Raw genomic sequence first — 23,813 nt, forward strand, 5'->3', positions numbered from 1 at the left:
AAAACTGGCATATCTAGCACGACATTTTGATTTATTACTACTATATTCGCAAAACGTTTTGCAGACAGTGTCCACATACATCACTAAATGTACCTGCAAAACAATATCACTCTATCGTACAGCACATAGTTCAGGAGTTATGGCGTCATAAGCATTGAGATTTGTGAATAACTAGCTTTTGCTTAAAAAAAGGAGCATAAATTACACAGACTATACACATGTTTGATAATGAGAGCACTTGGTGACTTTCAACCAACTTTAAACATCAAATATTTTGTCAAACTTAACTATACTTGCCAAATATTATACCATGTACGGTGCAGTTTGACGTGTTTGTCAAGCATAGATCGTGTTTGACGTGTTTTAGAGACATTATTGACGGGAAGTTTGACAAGATAGCAGACTTTGTTTGTGTTGACCTTTCCCTGCACATTTGTAGTGGAAAGTCTGTGTTGAAGTTACCCTGCACATGTGTAGTGTAAAACTATTTTATTGCGGTTGATCTCATTGTATCATGAGTTTCCACTACCATGGAACTACTGTCACGTATAAAACAAAATTGCACTAACAGTTACCAAAAGGCATAGTTACCATATCTTTCGCAACCATATACTACGTATGACGAGATTATGAACAAAATCGATATTACACGCGTACAGTGACATACAAGCGGATTGGAATGAAGTAAAAGAAATCAAAGTTCTGCAGTTCTTCAACCGACGATGTGGGCTATATGTTGCGGTATTTAAATGACCTGTCATTAGACGAGTAGAAGAGAATAACTCTTCTCGTACTTGTGTCGTCTTTTTCAACGTGAGTTTGGAGTAACGCTAAACAAGTCGTTAAAATTTTCACTGTCCATCCGCAGAAAGTTGATACAATCATCAGCTTCTGAGTAAAACATTTCCTTTAACGGGTTTCCAGTTGCATATTTCTCATTTTAAACCATTCCTGTGGCCAGCGTCTTGTTATCTTCTTCTTTAAACACAGTTCCAGAGTCAATGTTAGAAATACTTTATCTGCGTTTGTAGCCATTCCGACTAGTGTCAAAACACAGTATACATGAAAAGTGTCTGCTTCAGGAAAGGTTAAATTGACAAGCTTTCTTAGTACGTGTACGGGCTTGTTTGACACATCAGTGGCTAGATAAGGGCGAATTTGATAGCCACGTTTGCTCTTTTAGGAGGGATTTAATAAGTTCTAAAAAGGGTCATTGTCCGTTCGGAGAAAGTTGAAGTAATCATCGGGTTGTTACAGTAATATTTCCTTTAGCATATTTTCATGGGTAAATCTCTCATTTTAAGCCATTTCCTATACCAGAGTATTGTTTTCTTCTTCTTCTTTAAACACAATGCCAAAGTCAGTGCCAGGACTGCTTTGTCTGCATTTGCGGCGGTACTCACTACGCCCAAAATACACACGAACACGAATAGCGCCTGCTTCATCGTGAGATTAAACTGACAAACATTGTTTGGACTTGTACGGCCTTGCGTGATAAATCCGTGGCTAGATAAGACGATTTTGTCAAATACGTTTGATCGTTTACGGCGGCGGGGGGGAGGGCTTAATTTCAAACCTTTCTAAAACTTCTCTCCCGTACATGCTTCACGACAGATATTAAGTCATTTGTAAAGAATCAGAAGTTTGAAGCTGTTTTATAGACGAGAGTGGGAATCTTTAAAGATTCTGGGATTTACTGGCAGAATAGAAAAGGTTAGTTGAGGTCGCCTTTGTATCGTTGTGTTAGACGATGGCGCCAACCATGGAGGTAAGAATTCTTACCTCCATGGCGCCAACTAATCTTTAAGCGGTTTGTATCTTTGCAATGTAATTTCAAACTTGAACGTCTTTGGGTCTGTACCTATCATATTTGAAAGTGTGAAGCGGGAATTTATGTAATCATAGGGAAATATGGAATTCAACGAAGATTTTGTCAATATCCAAAGAGCGCTTAATAGCGCTCAAAATAAATTTGGTTCTCTGTGCGATGCATCCATCACTGGTAATTATGTTTTGCTAAACGTTCGTGCTTGTCATAGACAGTATTTCATAACTTTGCCAGGCTGTAAACAATCACCTGTATGCACGTTGACACTTCTTAAACAATTTAAAACTTTAAGAAAAATTATTTACATTTTGATTTGACATGTGGAAATGTAATAAAAAGTATCGCAGGAATGTAGAGTGTATAAAATACTTTTTGACAACTGCCATTTCGGTTAATTTTTGAGACATGAAAGAGTAATATTTACAGAGACTCTGCCCATTGTACAAATCCGCGAGAAAGAGCCTTGCTGTGACATTGTTTTCTGACCGATTGTGGTTCCATACATACCTGCTTGTTTTTGTAAAGCATCAATTCGCCAACCCACTCTATATGCATTTGACTCACTCCTGTGCCTTGTACTGATAAATCACACTGTACGAAGGTAATTTAAGAAATATTTAGTGGCTACAGTTTTCTGAAAGCGTATATCTTAATCTTTACATTGTAACAGAGAGAGTCTAGAACGTTGTGTGTTATAGTCATGCCCTTGTACAAAAACTAGTATTTCGTATGCTGTCATGTGTTTGTCACAGCATACAATTTCGGAGTATGCAGCCATCATAATGGGCTTATTATTACTTCCCAACACTGTTTGAAGTAAAACATTAAATTTATTCCTCAACTTGTGTACTTTTTGCTCGCTTCTTGAACACATTTTGTCCAGCGTTTAAGAACCTGATGTATTATGTCTGTCTTCCAGTGTTTCCATTTTTTCCTTTCTTCTTGCATTAACATTCTGGAACATACGAATTTTTTCTGTTTTTCATACTTCATATATATGCCATCACTTGTCAATGATTTGGGCACTGTTAAAAGTGAGTTCACGCACTTATTTTGGAAATACTCTTGAAAGTGGCCCTTCTCCCTGAAACTAGCTGTTTTCTTGAGTGTTCTGAGTAGTTTTGTGCAATGTGCCTTTAGTTCCTCATTTATGTCAGCCTCTTCACCTCAGAGTAGCTTTAACATTCTACATCCTCATTTATTTGTTGCATGTATTCTAGTCTCTGTCTTCCCCTGCACTTTTTTACCCATTGCATCTACTTCCAGTACTTCCTGATGTCTTAACACATGTCCTATCTTTCTGTCAATGTTTTCCACATGTTCCTTTCTTCATTAATTCTGTCGACAACCTTATCAGACCTATCTGGTGTCCCACAGATCAGTGATTCAATACCGTACCACTCTTTGCTCCAAACGTACATTCTCAGTAACTTCTTTCTGAGAGTAAGGCCTGTGTGCTTTTAAATATTTTTTTTTAAATTTTATTTTACATGTCTAGTTCCATAGGACTGAATTGAGGAGCAAATCTCCAATGTCTTGGAACATACCAGTACATTAAATCACAACATAAAAGTAATTACAGATAAAATAAAATATTTATAAAAAAAAAGCCATAAGTTTATATAAACACAATCAACAGTATAACACTGGAATCAGTTTAATTTTTCAAAGAACTCCTCTACAAAATACTAGGAGGGACCCATGGGGAAACTCTTCAGTTTCGATTTGAAAATGTGTGGATTACTGCTAAGATCTTTGAATTCTTGTGGTATTCTATTGAAAATGGATGCAGCAGTATACTGCTCACCTTTCTGTACAAGAGTCAAGGAAGTGTGATCCAAATGCAGATTGGATTTCCTCCTAGCATTAACTGAGTGGAAGCTGCTAATTCTTGGGAATAAGCAATGTCAGAACACCCAGACTAATGAACAGGGATCGGCAAGAGGTTTTCAAATTTAAGCCTGGAACCACCTGTTTGTGAGCAAAAAATATCCTTTGAGAATGGGAAGAGTTATTCCAAAATATGATACCATATGTCATCAGCGAATGAAACTAAGCAAAGCAGACTGCTTTTCGTGTCAAACTATCACGTATCTCATAATTTGCAAACTGTGTGTGACACAATGGTCTACTCAATACAGCACTGAACGACAGCTAAAGGTATACAAGAATGAAACTTCCGGCAGTTAAAAGTTAAACACAGGAATTTGCAGGGATGCCAACCACATTTTGTTCCAATGCACCATTGGTGCAAAATTATGAATGGTGTGGAATTTTCTGAACAATCCTTGTGTGCTTTACATGCCTCACTGGTCAGGAACAACATTTGCTGCCGGGAATGTGTGTAGTTTTTATGGTGGAATTGATAGCCATTATCGGAGTCCTACATTTTATTAAACAGAGCTCCCTTGATCCCCTTTTAATTTGTAGTGACTCAATGAGTGTCTCCAGGCCATTGATTGGTATTACTGTTATCATTCTATAAAATATGCTATTGATGATCTGGGTCATTCCATGCTAACTCACGTTACAAAGTGATATTTATATTATAATTTTTGGACAATCAACAGAAGGAAATGTTTCTATTAAATATTTTTATGCCTCAAAACATAGTTTATACAGAATGCTCTGTAAACCTTTATCACAATAATTGTTACATTACTATATTCATAAAACCAAATCTTACAATTATTTTTGGTAACTCAAATTACATTTCCAAGAAATGCCTTTTGCATATGATAAAGAAAATACAAAAATCTGCTCTGTTTTATGTGAATGTTTCTTATAAGTTTTACATACAATACCAGAATATCTGATAAGTATTTTAACAAAGTTCCAAACATTTAATCTCCAATAAAATAAAGATTAAAACAATGAACAGGTAACTCGCGTTACAACATACAGTAACTCAAGTTACATTGTCACAGATCGCAGTCAAACTTGAAATAAGCACAGGAATTTACAACACTTGGAGGGTTCACTTTTCTGACAACCTTGTCTTTAGTGTAGTATATCTCATCTTTAATTTCAGGCCACTTCCAAAATTTCCCATCTTTCATCATAACATCAACTTTAAGCTCACCATTTTCAATTTTAGTAACATTACCAGAAAAATATGAGTTGTCATATTTTACCACCACCCAGTCATCTACTTGTATGTCTAGTGATTTTTCTGTTCTGTTAGTGTTTTCCTCTGCAACTGATGAAGTGGTGTGTCCCACAACTTCATTATTATAGAGTTCCAAGTGATGAATTTTAGAAATGTTCAAGAGAGTCTTGCAGTTCTTGATTAAGGCTGAGAGATGTAGTTTTTTGCTTCTTTGGCTAAAGTCTTCTTCACCCATAAGAACTGCTGTCACATTAGAAGAAGAATTTAACAATGCTTTTACCAAATCTGCTGCACTGTTTACAACAAATTTCCAGCTTTTCACAAGAGACCAAACTTGGCGTTTGACAGCCCCACCAATTCCATCCACTGGCCCCTTCCCATGAGAAGTTGCAAAGTACTTCCATGTAATTCTTTTGGCATGACTCTTACTTAGAACTTTTATAGTCTCTGCAATATACCTGTTTTTAAACTGGGAAGCAGGACCATCTGACCAGATTGTAACTTCTCTAATATTTTTTGGTAGTTCTTCAAGAAGCCTATCAACATAGGAAACGACAGTGTTTTTTGTGTGGTCCAGATTATCAGATACCAACACGTAGGGTTGAGAAGTACCTGACTGCCAAATCATGACAGTAAAAATACTAATTTGATTGTGCTGCCGATGTGCACTTTGAATTTCATCTTGATTTACACATGTAAAATTTTCAGAAAAATCGATTTGCATCATAGCAGTTAGCATCACAGAAGATAGTGGTGATTCCTTATCACTCTGTCAGTTCTTTGATTGTTCTCTCTTAAAGTAGCAGTGCTCCAAAAATTTAGGTCCTATGGTAAGAATATGATCAATAACATTCTGTAGTGTACCTTCTTCCTCTGCTTTCAAAATTCTGTCATCACTCTCTTGCCACACATACCATTTCACGCCGTACTCTTGTACACCAGTACATAAATCGAGAAGTTTAACTGCCCATAAATCTTTACATTTCATGCACTTTCCCAACCAACAATCGGCTGTAGGCACTGCACATAGAAAAAATTCTGGCCAGTTACTGGTGTACTTAGGTATTTGAGGTACTATGCTATGAAGAGAGTTAATAGCACAGATGAAATTCTCGTGATATCTGCAGAGACACACATTGTGTGGAAGTTTATTGGCAAGCATTACATGGTTGGGTCATAATTTTGCGAATTTACTTTTACCAATCACTTTGCCATTTTATTCACAAAACATTGCATGGGCTTCTTTCAAAGAAAACATAAAGTGTCGCATTTGCAACTCACTCTTAGCTTTCTCATCTTTTACAGTCACAATGTCTTTGCGTCCAGGGGCCTATCTGCTAATGTCATCCCTTTCATAGAATTTGCTCACTGCACTCATTATTTCATCACTTATTTTTTGTTTAGAGACTCTTTCTACTTCTAAAGGTCCAACGTATGTATGATACAATCTCCTAATAACACATTTTTGTTTTCTGGGTGATGCTGGAAGTACGCGTTTCACTTTTGATATGGCTTTTCCCAATGAAGACCTATTTTTATATGGTGGAGGGGCAGAACTACTTGGTGTAGCCGAGGATGCTTCCTTTAGCCGCTTCCTGTACTTGGCAACTCTTTCTCTAACATTCCGTTTCGTGTTTGCAGCAATCCTTTCTTGTTCTCTTTTACTCAAACATTTTTCCTGTTCCTGCTTCTTTTTCCTGAATTTTTTCATAGTTTCCTTGTGTTTGATTTTATACTCTTCATATCTGCCTTCATCTTTAATTTCTGCCTTCTTCGTCTCATCTTTTCAGCTGCACTTAAAGACGTTCTGCAAAAATTGCAAATTGTTATAAAATAGAAATAGATATTCCCTATGGGATTGTATGTGACATATGGAGATAAATATACATTAAACTTTTTGAAATATATTGTTAGTTGTGTTGTATGTAATTCAGAACCAATGTGACTGCTCAAAATTATAACTAATCCTACAAAAAATTATGGTATTTCACATTACATAAATAAAGGTAACTCACGTTACATGAATTAAATATCCTGTACCAGGAGAAGGCTTCCAGGAGGAAATTTATTTGAGACACCAAATTATCAAGTACACTTATGTGAAGGACAGCATGGAATATAAGTTTCTGTACTTTAATGTATTTTGTGAAAATCTTTAAAAATTGACATTTGGTAACTCATGTTAGACATTTTGGGTTAGCTTATATAAATGTTTTTGTATTTATCATGCTTAAATTGTTTGCTTCTATAAATATACCAAAAAGAAGAAGAAGTTATGCACTTTAAAGTGATTTATAAACCATAAAGAATTATTATAAATTTCATGATTTTTTTTTCTTACCTTGAAATTGATCAAATCTACCGCATGAACAAACTCAACAATATAATCTTCAAAACAATGGCTCTCACAAGTAAACAATAGGTTTTGGAGGGAAAAATCTATCTTGCCAACAAAATTCAATGCCCAACCTACATAAGTAACAGGGGAAAATATTCCCACAGAAAAAATTATTTTTTTATAATGATTCCTCATTTACATGGAATGACCCATCTCATTGACCTTAGTCATGCTTCCTGCTCGGTTGTCTTTCTCTGTGTCTCAAGTTGTGTAAGCATCCCAGGGAGTGAACTTACTAATCATTCAGCTAGAGGAGAGATTATTCATCCAACATTCACTTTATCAATCACAGGTGCTGATTTATGTTTGCAAATAACACCTCTTTTTACTCAGAGATGGAATGTCATCTCGTGGGTTAATGTAACCTCTAACAAATTTTGCACTTTCTAGAAGACCACTGCTCTATAGCGCTCCTCCATACGTCCCCCCCTCCCGCTCGCGTGGGTCCGGGGGTTAGAATGAGGTATTCCTGCCTGTTGTAAGAGGCGACTAAAAGGAATCTCACACGTTTTGGCCTTTATGTAATGGTCCCCTGTCGAGTTTGACCTCCATTCTTCTAAATTTTTGTGAAGAGCGAGCCAATTGGGGAAGGGTGCCTTACATGATGCATCATGTCCATCATGTGCTGAGACTTCTCACATCCTTCATCGACATGGATCTGCACTTCCGCTCATTCTCCAGCTGTTGGGCGAGGTCACCCTCCTGGATGCATTTCCCTCCATCCACTGTGCAGTATCGTTTTCTGTGCTGACGATAATGGACTTGTTTGCTTGTTTGCACCTGATATCCATCACAGTAGCCAGTCTGTTGTGGTGGGGCTGTCATGTACCCTGTTGGTTGTAGCCCCCTGTCTACACAGGGATCGCTCTGCTGATGCCTGTGCCATTAAGTCCCCATGTATGCCAAGGAGCAGATGCCCATCACCCTGGGGCATTGGGACGATGGCAATGGCCATCCTGCCAGGTGGCTTTGCTGCAGATGGGTGGCGCCCATGGGGAGGGCCCCTGGTCGGAGTGGGTGGCATCAGGGCGGATGACACACAGTGAAGCATAGTACGTCATCTCTTGCTGATGGTCCAATCCAGGAGTCTCTAAGTGGTTGACGTCTAACTACAATGTGAAGAAGTATGACCCCATATTGTTCCCTTCTCTGGCCACATCATGGGAGTAATGCCAGGCTGCAGGTGGTAGTGAAACTTACTCCCCCGTACCTCGTATGTACGAGATCTGATGTGACACACTTCATGTTGACGAAGTCTCAGTTTTTTGTGAAGCATTTAGAGGACAAGTTTGGGGAGGTGGAGGGATTGTCCAGAATGCGATCGGGGTCAGTCTTCATAAAAACAGCATCTGCTGCCCAATCATGGACAATACTCAACTGGGACAATCTGGGGGATGTTTGCGTTTCCATCACGTCCCATAAGAGCTTAAATATGGTCCAAGGTATTACATTTCACAGGGATCTTCTTTTGCAGCCTGATGCTGAGCTGTGCGCCAACTTAGAGCGACGAGGAGTTAATTTCATCCAGCGTGTCCATAGGAGTCCAGAGGATAATCGGGTAGCCACTGGTGCCTTCATCTTGGCCTTTGAGGGTGATACATTACCCAAGAAGGTCATTGTGATGGTATACCGGTGTAATGTCAAGCAATATATCCCTCTCCCGATGCGGTACTAAGTGCTGGAAGTTCAGGCGTGTCTTCCCACTGCACTTTCAGTGTCATATGTTGTGACAGTGGACGTCCATCACATCCCAATACTTCATGTGCCATGCCTCCCATGTGTGTCAGCTGCGGAGAGCACCATTCCCTTGCTTACCAGACTGCAGGATTCTCCAGAAGGAATGTAAAATCGCAGAATACAAGACCCTGGACTGACTGACCTACACTGAGGTTAAGAGGAAATTTGACCGCCTACATCCTGTATCTCTGACATCTTCTTATGCCGCCGCTACGAGAACAGTTCTAGCCCCATCCATTCAGTCAATTCCAGTTGGCTCTCAGAGCAGTAAGACTACACCTGCCCCCTTAATGGTGGGGGCCACTTCCCTCCCTGTTGTTCCTGCACTACCTACCTTGGGAGCACTGCCCCCCCCCCCCCCCCCCCCCCCCCGCCCCCAACCATCGGGGACATCAGTCCTCATCCAGAAGAAGTCTTCTTCGGATCCTCTCGTTGGGAAGAGGTCCCTTGGGTCCCTCCCTTCCCAGGTTTCTACTAGCGGGAAAGATGACACCTGCCAGTGGTTGAAGTGCCCAAAAGCAGCTGGTCTTAGGGCTTCATGATCCTCCTCAGTCCTGGAGACTGAGTCAAAGAAGCCCTCCCAGCCAGAGAAACCCAAGGAACAGTAAGAGAAATCCAAAAAGAAGCCCCTCAAAAACAAAGAAATTACGGTGGCACCCACACCACTGCTACCTACAAGCTCTGCATATGAGGGTGAGGTGGAGATTCTGGTGTCCGCCGAACCCTCAGACACAATCGATATAGACTGCTCAGGAACTAATTTGGTGGCAGCTGTGGCCCTGAGGCGTAAACTGCCTCATTGAGCGTTTCATGCCTTCCCTGCCTCACGGTAACGTCATCCTCCAGTGGAATTGCTGCAGTTTTTTTCCACCACCTGTCTGAACCACGGCAGCTGTTACGCTTTATACCTACTTTCTGCATTGCCCTCCAGGAAACCTGGTTCCCGGCAGTGCTGACCCCTGCCCTCCGCAGCTGTAGGGCATATTACAAGAACCATAGTGAATATAATAGAGCGTCAGGTGGAGTTTGCATCTATGTCCTGAACTCGGTGTGTAGTGAACCTGTGCACCTTCACATACCTCTTGAAACTGTGGCTGTCAGGATAAGGACGACACAAGAAATAAATGTCTGCAATGTATATCTCCGTCCAGATGGTGTGGTACCCCTGAACGTCTTGGCTACACTGATTCATCAACTCCCTAACTCTTTCCTACTTTTGGGAGATTTTAAAAGCCCATAACCCCTTGTGGGGTGGCATCATGCTTACTGGCCGAGGTAGAGGTTGAAAATTTACTGTCTCAGCTCAACCTCTGCCTCCTAAATACTGGGGCTCCCACACATTTCAGTGTGGTTTATGGCACCTATTTGGCCATTGATTTATCATTTTGCAGCCCAGGACTTTCCCCATCTGTCAACTGAAGAGTCCACGATGACTTGTGTAGTAGTGACCACTTCTCCATCACCCTCACTCCCCCGGTGTCATACCCATAGACGCCTACCCACATGGGCTCTAAACAAGGCAGACTGGGAAGCTTTCACCTGTGCTGTCACTGATGAATCTCCCCCACATGGTACCATCAATGTGGTGGTTGAGCGGGTCACTAGAATGATCGTTGCTGCAGCGGAAAACATGATCCCTGGTTCCTTAGTGTGCCCCCAGCGAAAGACAGTACCTTGGTGGTCACTGGAAATTGCTGAGGCCATTGAAGAGTGTAGGCGGTCTCTACAGCGGCATAAGCGGCACCCATCTCTGGAGCACCTAATAGCATTTAAACGGCTCCGTGCCTGCATTCACCACCTTATAAACAGACTGAAACAGGAGTGTTGGGAGAAGTACGTCTCGACCATTGGGTGCCATGTGTCACCTTCCCAAGTCTGGACGAAGGTCAGACGTATTTTTGGGTACCAGACCCCAACAGGTGTCCCTGGCATTACCATCAATGGCGTGTTCTCTACTGATGCAAATGTGATTGCCAAGCACTTTGTTGAGCACTATGCTCAAGCCTCTGCATCAGAGAATTATTTCCCAGCCTTTCACAGCGGATGGAAGGGTAAGTCCTCTCATTCACTACACGCCACAGTGAACCCTATAATGCCCCATTTACAGAGTGGGAGCTCCTCAGCGTCCTTGCACATTGCCCCGACAAAGCTCCTGGGCCAGATCGGATCCACAGTCAGATGATTAAACAGCTCTCGTCTACAAGCGACATCTCCTCATCATCTTCAATGGGATCTGGCATGATTATGCTTTTCCATCGCAATGGTGGGAGAGCACAATCATTCCAGTGCTCAAAACTGGTAAAAACCCGCTTGATGTGGATAGCTATCGGCCCATCAGCCTCACCAATGTTCTTTGTAAGCTGCTGGAATGTATGGTGTGTCAGCGGTTGGGTCGGGTCCTGGAGTCACATGGCCTACTGGCTCCATGTCAGGGCGGTTTCCGCCAGGGTTGCTCTACCACTGATAAACTTGTGTCCTTTGAGTCTGCCATTCAAACAGCCTTTTCCAGATGCCAACACCTTGTTGGTGTCTTTTTTTTATTTACGAAAAGCTTACGACACGACCTGGCGACATCATATTTTTGCCACATTTTATGAGTGGGGTCCAGGTTGGTGCCTCCCATAGTTCCTCCCATATCCAGGCGAATGGGGTCTCGCGGGGCTCTGTATTGAGTGTCTGTCTACAGGGTGATTCAAAAAGAATACCACAACTTTATGAATTTAAAACTCTGCAACGACAAAAGGCAGAGCTAAGCACTATCTGTCGGCTAATTAAGGGAGCTATAAAGTTTCATTTAGTTGTACATTTGTTCGCTTGAGGCGCTGTTGACTAGGCGTCTGCGTCAGTTGATGCTAAGATGGCGACCGCTCAACAGAAAGCTTTTTGTGTTATTGAGTACGGCAGAAGTGAATCGACGACAGTTGTTCAGCGTGCATTCGAACGAAGTATGGTGTTAAACCTCCTGATAGGTGGTGTATTAAACGTTGGTATAAACAGTTTACAGAGAATGGGTGTTTGTGCAAAGGGAAAAGTTCTGGACGGCCGAGAACGAGTGATGAAAATGTAGCACGCATCCCGCAAGCATTTGTTCGCAGCCCAGGAAAATCGACTCGCAGAGCTAGCAGAGAGCTGCAAATTCCCCAATCAACTGTATGGAGAGTCCTACGAAAAAGGTTAGTTATGAAACCTTATCGTCGGCCGCCAGGCAGCCCATGACAGAGCACTTCATCACTGGCCTCCAAGAAGCCCTGATCTAAGATTTTTTTCTTATGGGGGTATGTTAAGGATATGGTGTTTCGGCCATTGATGATTTGAAACGAGAAATAACAGCAGCTATCCAAACTGTTACGCCTGATATGCTACAGAGAGTGTGGAACGAGTTGGAGTATCGGGTTGAAATTGCTCGTGTGTCTGGAGGGGGCCATATTGAACATCTCTGAACTTGTTTTTGAGTGAAAAAAAAACCTTTTTAAATACTCTTTGTAATGATGTATAACAGAAGGTTATATTATGTTTCTTTCATTAAGTACACATTTTTAAAGTTGTGGTATTCTTTTTGAATCACCCTGTATTTTTAGTGGCCATTAATGGCCTAGCAGCAGCTGTAGGGCCGTTCGTCTCATCTTCTCTGTATGCAGACGATTTCTGCATTTCGTACTGCTGCTCCAGTACTGGTGTTGCTGAGAGGCGCCTATAGGGAGCCATTCACAAGGAGCAGTCATGAGCTCTAGACCACGGCTTCCAGTTTTCAGCCTCAGTGTTGTGTGTCATGCACTTCTGTCAGAGTCGTACTCTTCATCTGGAACCAGAACTGTACCTTAATGATGACCCACTCCCTGTAGTGGAGACATATTGATTCTTAGGACTAGTTTTTGATGCTCGATTGACATGGCTTCCTCATCTTCATCAGCTGAAATGGAAATGCTGGCAGCACCTCAATGCCCTCTGCTGCCTGAGCAACACCAACTGGGGTGCAGATCACACTACACTGCTGCAGCTGTATAGAGCCCGTGTTCAATCCTGCCTTGACTATGGGAGTCTGGTTTATGGCTTGGCGGTGCCCTCAGTGTTGTGTTTACTCGACCCAGTGCACCACTGTGGCGTTCGATTAGTGACGGGCGTTTAGGACGAGTCCGGTGACCAGCGTCGTGGTGGAGGCCGGAGTCCCTCCATTGGAGGTTAGGCATGCACAACTTCTCTCCATTTACGTTGCACACATTGATTGTTCTCCTGAGCATCCGAATTACTGTCTCATTTTCCCAACCTCAGGACTCACAATTGAGGTTTGCACCTGATCGCTTCTGTCTGAACTGGATTCCTTCCCTTTACCACCTCTACTCGAGGTCCATTCATGTACACCTCCATGGTGTAAACCTCAGCCGTAGCTTTGCCTGGACCTTTCACATGGCCCTAAGGACTCAGTTACTCCCACGGCTCTCTGCTGTCACTACCTCTCGTTCTTGACTTCTTCCAGGGCTCTGAAGTGGTTTACTCCGACAGCTCGATGGCTGATGGTCACGTTGGCTTAATCTACTTTCACAGAGGCCATACTGAACAGCATTCCTTGCCCGATAGCTGCAGTGTTTTCACTGCAGAGCTGGTGGCTATATCTTGTGTTCTTGAGCACATCCATTCATGCCCTGGGGAGTCATTTCTTATGTTTACTGACTCCTTGAACAGCCTACAAGCTATCGACCAGTGCTACCGTCATCATCCTTTGGTAGTGACCATCCAGGAGTCCTCCTTTGCCCTGGAACGGTCCAGTTGTTCAGTGGTGTGTGTCTGGACCCCAGGTCACATTGAAATCCCAATCAACGAACATGATGACAGGCTGGCGAAACAGGCTACACAGAAACTGCTTATGGAGATTGCCATTCCAATAGCTGACCTGCATTCATTATTATACTGCAAGGTTTTTTGGCTTTGGGAGACGGAATGGCATAGTCTCAGTACGCACAATGAACTGCATGCCATTAAGGAGACTACGAATGTGTGGAAGTCCTCCATGTGGGCTTCTCGAGGGACTCTGTGATTCTCAGCCGGTTCCGCATTGGTCGTGTTTGGGTGACCCAAGGCTACCTCCTGTGCCGTGAAGACCCACCCCAGTGTCGGTGTGGTGTCCAGTTGACAGTGGCCCATTTTCTTTTGCACTGTCCTAGTTTGGCTGCCCTGAGTCATCATCTTCAGTTACCGGACTCATTATCGTTAATTTTAGCAGACAACACCTCATCAGCTGATTTGGTTTTACGTTTGGTATGTGAGGGTGGGTTTTCTTATTTGATCTAAGTTTTAGCGCATGTCCTTTGTCCCTCAGTGTCCTCCACCCTAGTGCTTTTAAGGTGGAAGTTTTAATGTGTTGCATAGTGGCTGGCTTATCCTTTTATTTTCTTGTGTCTGTGTTTTTCTTGTCCTATTTTGTTCCTAGTAGTGTTCGTTGCTTTTCTGTCATTTTTGTGGTTTTTTCCTTCCTCTCAGTATTGTGCTGTATGTCTAGTTTGTTTTATTCTTTCCTTTGTGGAATTGTTACAGTAGGAACAAGGGAATGATGACCAAGCAGTTTGGTCCCTTTCCCCCTTGTAAACCAACCAACCAACCATACATTCCTCCTGGGAGAAATCCAGCATCCTGTCGCCTCCATATTCCACATACCAGATTAACACACAATTTTATTTTACATGAAACACAGTCCCCACATTGTGGTTGCTGAGCAATACAAACAGTAGCTCTCATCCTGGTCGAATGACGTCTCCTTCTGACTCTCTATGAACGTGGTATTCCCAGATTCCTTGTCTCTAGTATTGGTGGATGACTGACAGATAGTTGAACTGATTCTCCATTTTTTTGATGCTAGTGTTAAGTTTTTAACTAATTTCAAGGCAGAAGCAGGGACTTAGCACTAGGGCATCTCCACCATTTGCTGGGTTTGAGGGACCATTGACACTACCTCCTATGCCAGCTCCCTTTGTCATCTCTGTTTTAAATGCTACTAGATGTGATTGGCCCCATTTTTCTGCTGCTCCTTATTTTCCATTTTAGGGGTAGCACTCCGATATATAGTGTTTGCTGTTCTCTTATTTGACTGTATTTTTTTTACTTTAATGGATCAGGACAGAATGCAGAGCTCTACAGGATGCTTGCCTAGCACCACTTCCCTACTGATCCTTTTATTTCTCTCACTTCATTACTGCCAGTCCAACTGATGTCCATCACATTTTTAGCCTTGTGACATTTACTGTTACACACCTCCTAGCTAGAAGTCCTTATTTACTCTGTAACTGTCTTCGTCCTTAATTGAATTGGCAGGAGGTTTAGATGAGGTGAGGTTTCTTTCACCACAGATGACCACTAGGAGTCCCCTCATCTGCTCTCGCCTATGCACCAATCCGGCTTATATACTTTCATTTGTCTTTAAATTATTTCTCAGCTCTTGCATCAGTACTGTGTTCAGTGCTTCACTTTTACTACTTGTACATGGCTTCATAATAGGATCAAATTTCTGGCTGTCATCACCAACTCCAGATGAACACTCTCTTCACTGACAGACTGATTTCCTCATTGTTTAGTCCCTTAATTCCCAACTAATGAAACATTATCTCAGTGGGGTCTTCACAGACAGGCATGATCCCCGAAACATAGTCCACATACAGATTTCCCACATCACATCCTCACATGTTTCTAGACTCCCTATCACACCCAAGAACCAGCTGCCCAGGAGAACCCCTCTTCCTCAACCAGTATCATCTCAGGCTGGAACAACTAGGAAATGAGGAATGCCCTTACCTATAACTTTTACCACACATCCCAAAGTGGTATCTGCAATATCTTGGTCTATATTTATGCCACAATCAGTCTCAATCCAATATTGCATGGGTCACATCCCTGTGGAAGACCCAGGTGCAAGATTTGCCCAATACTCCCACTTGGCACATCCTACTCCAGCTCCATCATAGTCTTATTCTATCCCATCGGAGGCAGAGCCACCAGTAAAGCAGTCACTTTATGTATTAGCTCTGCTGCAATTTCTGCACAGCATTATATGTGGGCATGATGTCCAACCACCTGACCACCAAAGTGAATGATTACTGCTAAATTGTGACTGAAAGCAGAGTTGACTAACCATCAGTGGAACAGACTGCTGGGCATAACATGCTGGACTTCAATGGCTGCTTCACAATATTTGCCATATGGATCTTTCATTCCATTGCCAACTTCTGTGAACTATGTAGATGGGATATGTCCTTGCAACACATCCTCCAGTCCTGTAATCCTTTTGGCCCCATTCTCCATGTGCCTCCAGCCATGTGCTCACCTCCACCCTGAACACAACTCATCCATCGTCCACACTGTCTTCTGCACACTCTCTCCTCCCTCTGCTCTGTAACTTTTGTGGCGGTGTTCGTAGCGACAAGCAATTCACTGTAGAACGGCTTACGAAGTCACCGCCACACTTTTAATAGCGGGCCGACCGGTCCGCTGGAACAGTGAACAGAAAGATGAAAACCCAAACACTCTGATTAAATAAAAGTCGGTACTTATCTTTATTAACGAAGATACAGTAACACAGTAGTGAACTCCGTGTCTACAGAAATCTGTCTAGTTCGAGTCGGAGTGGCTAGGTCAGCGTCGGCTGACAACAAACAACTACTCTGCTGCGATGAACACACAACTGACTAGGAAGTACACAATTCGGTGGCGAGTATACAACTGAGCGGCGAATACAGAACTGTCCTAGCGCTCGCAACTCCAGCGCTTAAGAACCCAGAAGCCAGCGATGGCGCGCGCAGACTTGCGGCGATTTCCTGTCTCGCTGGCACTGCTTATGCGGACGGCGTCCGGACTTTGATGCTGCCAACCTTTTGGCAGCGGGCTCGGGTGGCATTACTGGCTAGGATATACCACTCCTCCCCCCCAAATCGCCGCACCATCGTTGAATAATGACGTGGCGAGCGTCGACGGCGGGGGAGGGGTCTGGCCGCAGGCGTAGCAGAAGAGACCGGGGCGGAGACTGTTGTCGGTGGCAGTCCCCGGTCCGCACCCCAGCATTGGCTGTGCGGGGCCTCGGGAAACACCGACTGAAAACCGAGGTCAGGGTGCACGCCTGTGACCACGGGCGCAGCTTCTGGTACTGGACGCGACGGGGCGTCGGGACCCACGAAGAGAGGCAGCGTCTCCTGACGCTGCGTCGACGGCTGCTGAGTGGGCGCCGGACAAGGCGCTGCGGTGTCAGACTCCTTGGGGGTGCCCAAGGAAAGCGGCTGCAGGACATGCTGCACAGCCACCGCTTGGGAAGGCGGCCCGGCTGAGGGGTCGACGTCCATCAGCTCCGAAGGCGGTGGCGACTGAAGAGAGACCGCAGGCGCCGGAGCGACCACCTAGGGCGCTCCCGGATGAAGCTGCGCGGGAGGCATCAACGGGACGGGCTGTTGGCGTGGTAGCGGCGACGGCTGCTGCTGCTGCCCTGGGGGCGGCAGCGAAGTCGGAAGGTGTGGCTGGAACCCGCCGCGGACCAAATCTGTGGACAAAGAACGAGCGGCAGAATCCGGGCGGCCAGCGCGGCGCAACTGGTTCTGATGCCTCCTGTGCACCCCAGTAGCACCTTGAACAGTATAAAAACCGCGACCCTGGACACTTATCACGGTACCACGTTCCCAACGACAACGACCGTGATAAACTCTGAAAAAAACGGCGTCGGTGCGCTGAAAACGCGTGCGATCCTCAGAAGCGGCGGGTCGATCCGGGGGGTGCAACAACCATAGTAGGGTGCGATGACGACGGCCGTGGAGAAGCTCCGCAGGCGAAGGGCCGTCGCGTGGCGTGGTCCGGTACGACGACAGGAACGTGATGAGGGCCTGCTGACGAGAGTGCGTAGCACGAAGGCGGTCCATATGATCCTTGAATGTGCGTACAAAACGTTCCGCTGCACCATTCGATTGAGGGTGGAACGGCGGAGTAAGAACATGGCGAATGCCATTGGCAGAACAAAAACTTTCAAATTCAGCAGAGGTAAATTGTGGACCATTGTCAGACACTAAAACTTCTGGAAGACCCTCAATACAAAAAATTGAAGTCAACGCCTGTATAGTTTGTGCAGATGTTGTAGACTGCATGGGCACAACAAACGGAAAATTACTAAATGCATCTATCACGATGAGCCAACGAGAATTCCAATATGGACCTGCGAAATCAATATGTACTCGCTGCCAGGGACCGGCAGGGCGCGCCCACTCAAAATAGCGTTGAGGCGGAGCAGCTTGGTGTTCGGCACACGTCGAACAATCTGTAGACATCTGCGTAATCTGCTTATCAATGCCGATCCATGTACAATGACGGCGGGCAAGCTGCTTGGTGCGGACCACTCCCCAATGACCTTGATGCAACAAGTCGAGGACCTTGGATTGGAGCACTTGGGGAACCACTACACGAAGCTGGTCATTCTCGGTGCGTAACAGCAAAACTCCGTGCGAAACAGACAACAGATGACGTTGCGGATAATAGCGACGAACCACAGGATCCGATATGTCCTTTGCCTTGGACGGCCAACCAGGTTGAACAAAACGTAATAGGAAACTCAGATGAGGATCCATAGCTGTCTCACGTGCCACCTGACGATAATCAATCGGAAAATCCCCGAGGGATTGATGCTCATCGGCGTCAATCTGATGGCAAGAGTCTTCAGAGGAATCGAAGACATCATCCGCAGCAATCGGCAATCTAGAAAGCGTGTCAGCGTTTGCATGCTGAGCTGTAGGCCGATACAGTATCTCATACTGGTATTGTGATAACAAAAGAGCTCAACGTTGTAGTCTCTGAGCTGTCCGCTGAGGAACTGGTTTAGACGGATGAAACAGTGACGTCAGGGGCTTGTGATCTGTTACTAAATAGAATGGTCTACCATAGAGGTAGTGATGGAATTTTGTGACACCGAACACAATAGCCAACGCTTCCTTGTCCAATTGGCTATAATTACACTGAGCTTTGTTTAGCAATTTAGATGCGAACGCAATAGGACGTTCGGTGTTACCGACTCGGTGAGACAACACAGCACCGAGGCCGAAAGAAGAGGCATCACAAGCTAACACCAGAGGCTTGTTAGGGTCGTAATGGACCAGACAACGATCATTCAATAAAGCCTCTTTAAGCTGCTGAAAGGCTGATTGGCAATCAGCTGACCACACAAACGGAACATTCTTACGGCGGAGACGATGCAACGGTGCAGCAATCTGTGATGCATTAGGTATAAACCTAATATAATACGTCAATTTGCCAAGTACTGCTTGCAATTCATGCAGATTGCGAGGGGCGGGCAAATCACGAATAGCTGCTAAATGTGACTGGGAGGGATGAATGCCTTGAGCATTAATAACATGTCCCAGATACTCCATCTCCGTAAGGAAAAATGAACATTTATCGATGTTGCAACGTAGGCCTGCCTGAGACAACACTTTAAACAAACACTCCAAATTACGGAAACGAGCTTCCCCTAACTTATCCATCAGCTCGTCCGGTCTAGGCAAAGGAAAAGAATCAATGACAGTCTGAGGATTAACTGTCGACGTAAAATCAGCACACAAACGTAACTTGCCAGACGGTTTCTTTATAATAACTAAGGGAGAAGCCCACTGGCTCGCTGAAACGGGTTGAATAACACCGTTGTTTTGCCAACGACGAAGTTCATCTTCTACAGGTGCACGGAGGGCGTGAGGCACTGGACGAGCACGACAAAATCGAGGCTGAGCATGATCTTTTAACGTAATATGAGCGGCAAAGTTCGCAGCACAACCTAGTTCGTCTTTAAATATGTCACTGTATCGTTTACACAAATCGGTTATGCTGTCTTGAGGAACAACAACAGAATTAATTTGCAACACATTGTCTTGGATAGACAGGCCAAACAAGTCAAAACAGTCTAATCCGAAAATGTTTACACTGTCTGTAGCGTGGAGCACTGTGAATGAAACTGTTTTTGTATTGCCACGGAATGTGGCTGGCACGCTACATACACCTAACACAGGAATTTGTTCTCCACTATAAGTAGCCAAAGAATGTTTTGCCACTGAAAGTTTAGGGCGGCCGATAGCTGCATACGTAGCATTATTTATGAGAGTCACAGACGCACCAGTGTCTAATTGAAAATTGAAGGTCTTATCCTGGATGCGTAGCTTCACAAATAGTTTATTACACTGTCTCTGGATCGGTGCAGTGGAGGCGGAAGACACAAAATCTGCGCGTTTAGCGCGTGTTCGCTGCTTACGACAACTCGTGGGTTGGGCGGGTGGAACAACAACTCCCGCTTCACTTGCAGTCTGTACATTACTTTTTACAGCGTTTGAATTACGCTTGGGTCGCATAGCAGAGGGCTGGGTGGGTGGCTTATTGCGAACAAGTTTATTACCCACACGAACCGTGGAAGAGTCTTTAAACGCGACCTTCTGGGCGGGCTGGCTTTGAAGAACATGAATATCCATGGGCTGGGCAGCACTAGAATTGTTCTTGTGTTTACGCAAACAAACAGTCTGGATGTGTCCTTTCCTTTGACAAAAGTGACAAACCGCGTTTCGTAACGGGCAACGTTCACGAGGATGAGCAAGAACACACTTAGGGCAAGACTTAACTCTATCATTTTGCACACGCGGCTGACGAATGTGTTTAACATGACGCGGCCGGCTAGTGTTTACAGTCTGACTCTGCCGGTGGGGCCGCGGGCGTGACATAACTTGCTTAGCACAGGCAATTTGAGAAATACATGGCTGATCTAACTCACACTCAGCATAGTCAAAAGTATCTTGGGCTTCAATGATGTTCATCACAGTCTCTAATGACGGGTCAGGCAACTTTAAGATAGCAGCACGAATACGAGAATCTGCAATGTTTTGAGTAATAGCGTCTCGTAACATGACATCACTGTAGGAAGCTCCACACACACAATTAAATCGGCACTGACGGGTGAGGCCCCGTAAATCTGTTAACCACTGTTTATTAGATTGATGTGGCAGTTTCTTCAATCTGAAGAACTTGAATCTGGCTGCTGCCACATGAACTCGCGACTCGAAATACTCAGCAAGCTTGTTAACAACAACGTCATAGTCTAAAGCTTCTGGCTGGGATTCCGGGAACAACTTACAAAGTAGTCGATAGACTTCCACGCCTGCAGTGGAAATTAAATAAAGCTGCCGCTCAGTACCTGTGATTTTGTAGACTGTCATGTGCGCCTGCAACTGCGCGAAATATTCTCGCCATTCTTCTCGTGATGCATCAAAAGCACGGAAAGGTGGTGCTGCCTGTGCTTGTTCCTTTTGTGTTGGAGGATTAGCCGCTTGGTTGGCGATTGCTTCCACCAGACTTTGTATTTGCTGAATCTGTAACAAGATCAACTGTTGTAATTCGGCAGACATAGTGAACACAAATTAAACCAGCCCCCAAAATTGTATCGCTATAACTAGTATAACCAGAAACAAGGTGAACCAGCCCTGCACACGAGTTCGGAAGTCCTCGTCGCCAGTTTTGTGGCGGTGTTTGTAGCGACAAGCAATTCGCTGTAGAACGGCTTACGAAGTCACCGCCACACTTTTAATAGCGGGCCGACCGGTCCGCTGGAACAGTGAACAGAAAGATGAAAACCCAAACACTCTGATTAAATAAAAGTCGGTGCTTATCTTTATTAACGAAGATACAGTAACACAGTAGTGAACTCCGTGTCTACAGAAATCTGTCTAGTTCGAGTCGGAGCGGCTAGGTCAGCGTCGGCTGACAACAAACAACAACTCTGCTGCGATGAACACACAACTGACTAGGAAGTACACAATTCGGTGGCGAGTATACAACTGAGCGGCGAATACAGAACTGTCCTAGCGCTCGCGACTCCAGCGCTTAAGAACCCAGAAGCCAGCGGTGGCGCGCGCGGACTTGCGGCGATTTCCTGTCTCGCTGGCGCTGCTTATGCGGACGGCGTCCGGACTTTGATGCTGCCAACCTTTTGGCAGCGGGCTCGGGTGGCATTACTGGCTTGGATATAACAGTAACCCCCCCCCGGTCCACTCCTACTCCACATCATCATCATCATCTACTTCTTCATGCACTGCACAAGCTTACCTGTGCCAATGCTCTTGTTGCATTCTTATCCTGTGTACCTGCTGCAACTCCCTCATGCTTTCCAATCTCATGTGAGTGCAGTTGCTATCTCCCTCTCAGTCATTAGCCACCTTTCCCCAACTACCTCTTCCCCTCCCCCTTCCCTCCCCCTCTCCCTCCCTCCCTCCCTCCCTCCCCCTCTCTCTTCACCCCCCCCCCCCCCCTCTCTCTCTCTCTCTCTCTCTCTCTCTCTCTCTCTCTCTCTCTCTCTCTCTCTCTGTGTGTGTGTGTGTGTGTGTGTGTGTGTGTGTGTGTGTGTGTGTGTGTGTGTGTGTGTGTGTGTGTGGGGGGGGGGGGGGGGGGGGGTTGTTCACCTTTCAACTGCTCTCAATGCTTCTACTATTCAGTGAGTTATTACCTTCATTCCATATCATATATATTTTTTTTATTTTCTTCTTCCATTCCTTTCTTTCTCATCTTTGCTGTTTGTCTGTAGCCCATGTAAAAGGAGCTATAGTTTTCATACATTGAAGGTTTGTTGCCATTTTGTCCACTTCGCTGCATCTTCAATTGTGGAGCTTATGTCTGAAAGGCATTACTTTCTAACATTGTTTGCAACAGTTTATAGTCTGTAGAACAAAGGAAGGAAAGTCAGGGTTTAATGTGTAATTGAAGACGAACTCATTACTAATGAATTTTTTTGTGTTTAAAGTGGAGCTTCATTTGGTGAGAGTATTTGGGTAAGCCAGTTAATCGGAGGTGGTCAAGTGCATTTGACTTTCTTTAAATTTATATTGAACAGATCATTGTAGTTTTTGGCTTTCAGTACCTCTTTCATTTTATTTCTCCACTAGTGACCAGCCATATTAATATATAGTGGTACACAGAAACTTCCCTCTTGGGTTGGTTTAGATATTAATGAAAACTGTATCAAAATCACTACAGTTGTGTGTGAGATTAGCCATATGAGGCAGACAGAAAAACTGTGCAAAGGACTTTAGTTTATAATATCAACTGATTACCGTGCTTCGCTGCACCCTAGAGTTGCGGTGGTTCTTTACTTCACTGTTTTTCCCAACAGATAAGGCCTCATCTCTGACAATGGATCAATCAGTATAATTATGCATACATCCGGGGGTAGCTGGGCATGGTGCACAAGGATACATCCAAAGGTGCCAAGTCACATGGCAAATGCACGCAGCTGATCTAAAGGCTGGCACAGAGGCCTTTATTGGCCAAGAGTATCCACCTCCAGAAGTTTCCTGTTTTGTGTATTTCCAGAAGAGTTAGCAACTTTTACTTTCTGTGATTTATTTGCACATAATTTGCGCTTAGTAAAATCTGTGTTGTTGAAGAAGCAGATTTACAAGAATGGTGATGATGATTTTTCTGAATTGCAACCTACCTCATGCCAGAATGGGACTGTTCAGACCATTTTACTTAGTTTTTCAACCATGATGAACAAACAAGTTTCTTGAGCTCTTGGAAACAACTCAACTGGCAGCATGAGCTTGTACAGAAGTTGACAGATCTGACATGTCTGCTTCTGACAGTCCCAACTTTCCAGCAAATTAGTGAACCTCAAGAGGGTTGAGAAGTGTATCAAAAGCATTTGCACTTCATTTCCTGCCAAGTGACTTTAAGTGCCCTGAGCAAAAATGGGTCTTTGTATT

General features: G+C 44.3%; 1 protein-coding gene across 1 annotated transcript in view; it reads left to right on the forward strand.

Annotated features, from left to right (window-relative positions):
- The first annotated feature begins 1,850 nt into the window (after nt 1-1,850).
- LOC124776461 overlaps nt 1,851-23,813 on the forward strand; it is a 93,761-nt gene continuing 71,798 nt past the window's right edge. Inside the window, exon 1 of the mRNA XM_047251470.1 lies at nt 1,851-2,002. Within this exon, the coding sequence (XP_047107426.1) occupies nt 1,912-2,002 (91 nt within the window). The 5' untranslated portion in view covers nt 1,851-1,911. The remainder of the gene's footprint in view (nt 2,003-23,813) is intronic.

This window comes from Schistocerca piceifrons, chromosome 2, assembly GCF_021461385.2.
Source record: "Schistocerca piceifrons isolate TAMUIC-IGC-003096 chromosome 2, iqSchPice1.1, whole genome shotgun sequence".
NCBI classification, from domain to species: Eukaryota; Metazoa; Arthropoda; class Insecta; order Orthoptera; family Acrididae; genus Schistocerca; species Schistocerca piceifrons.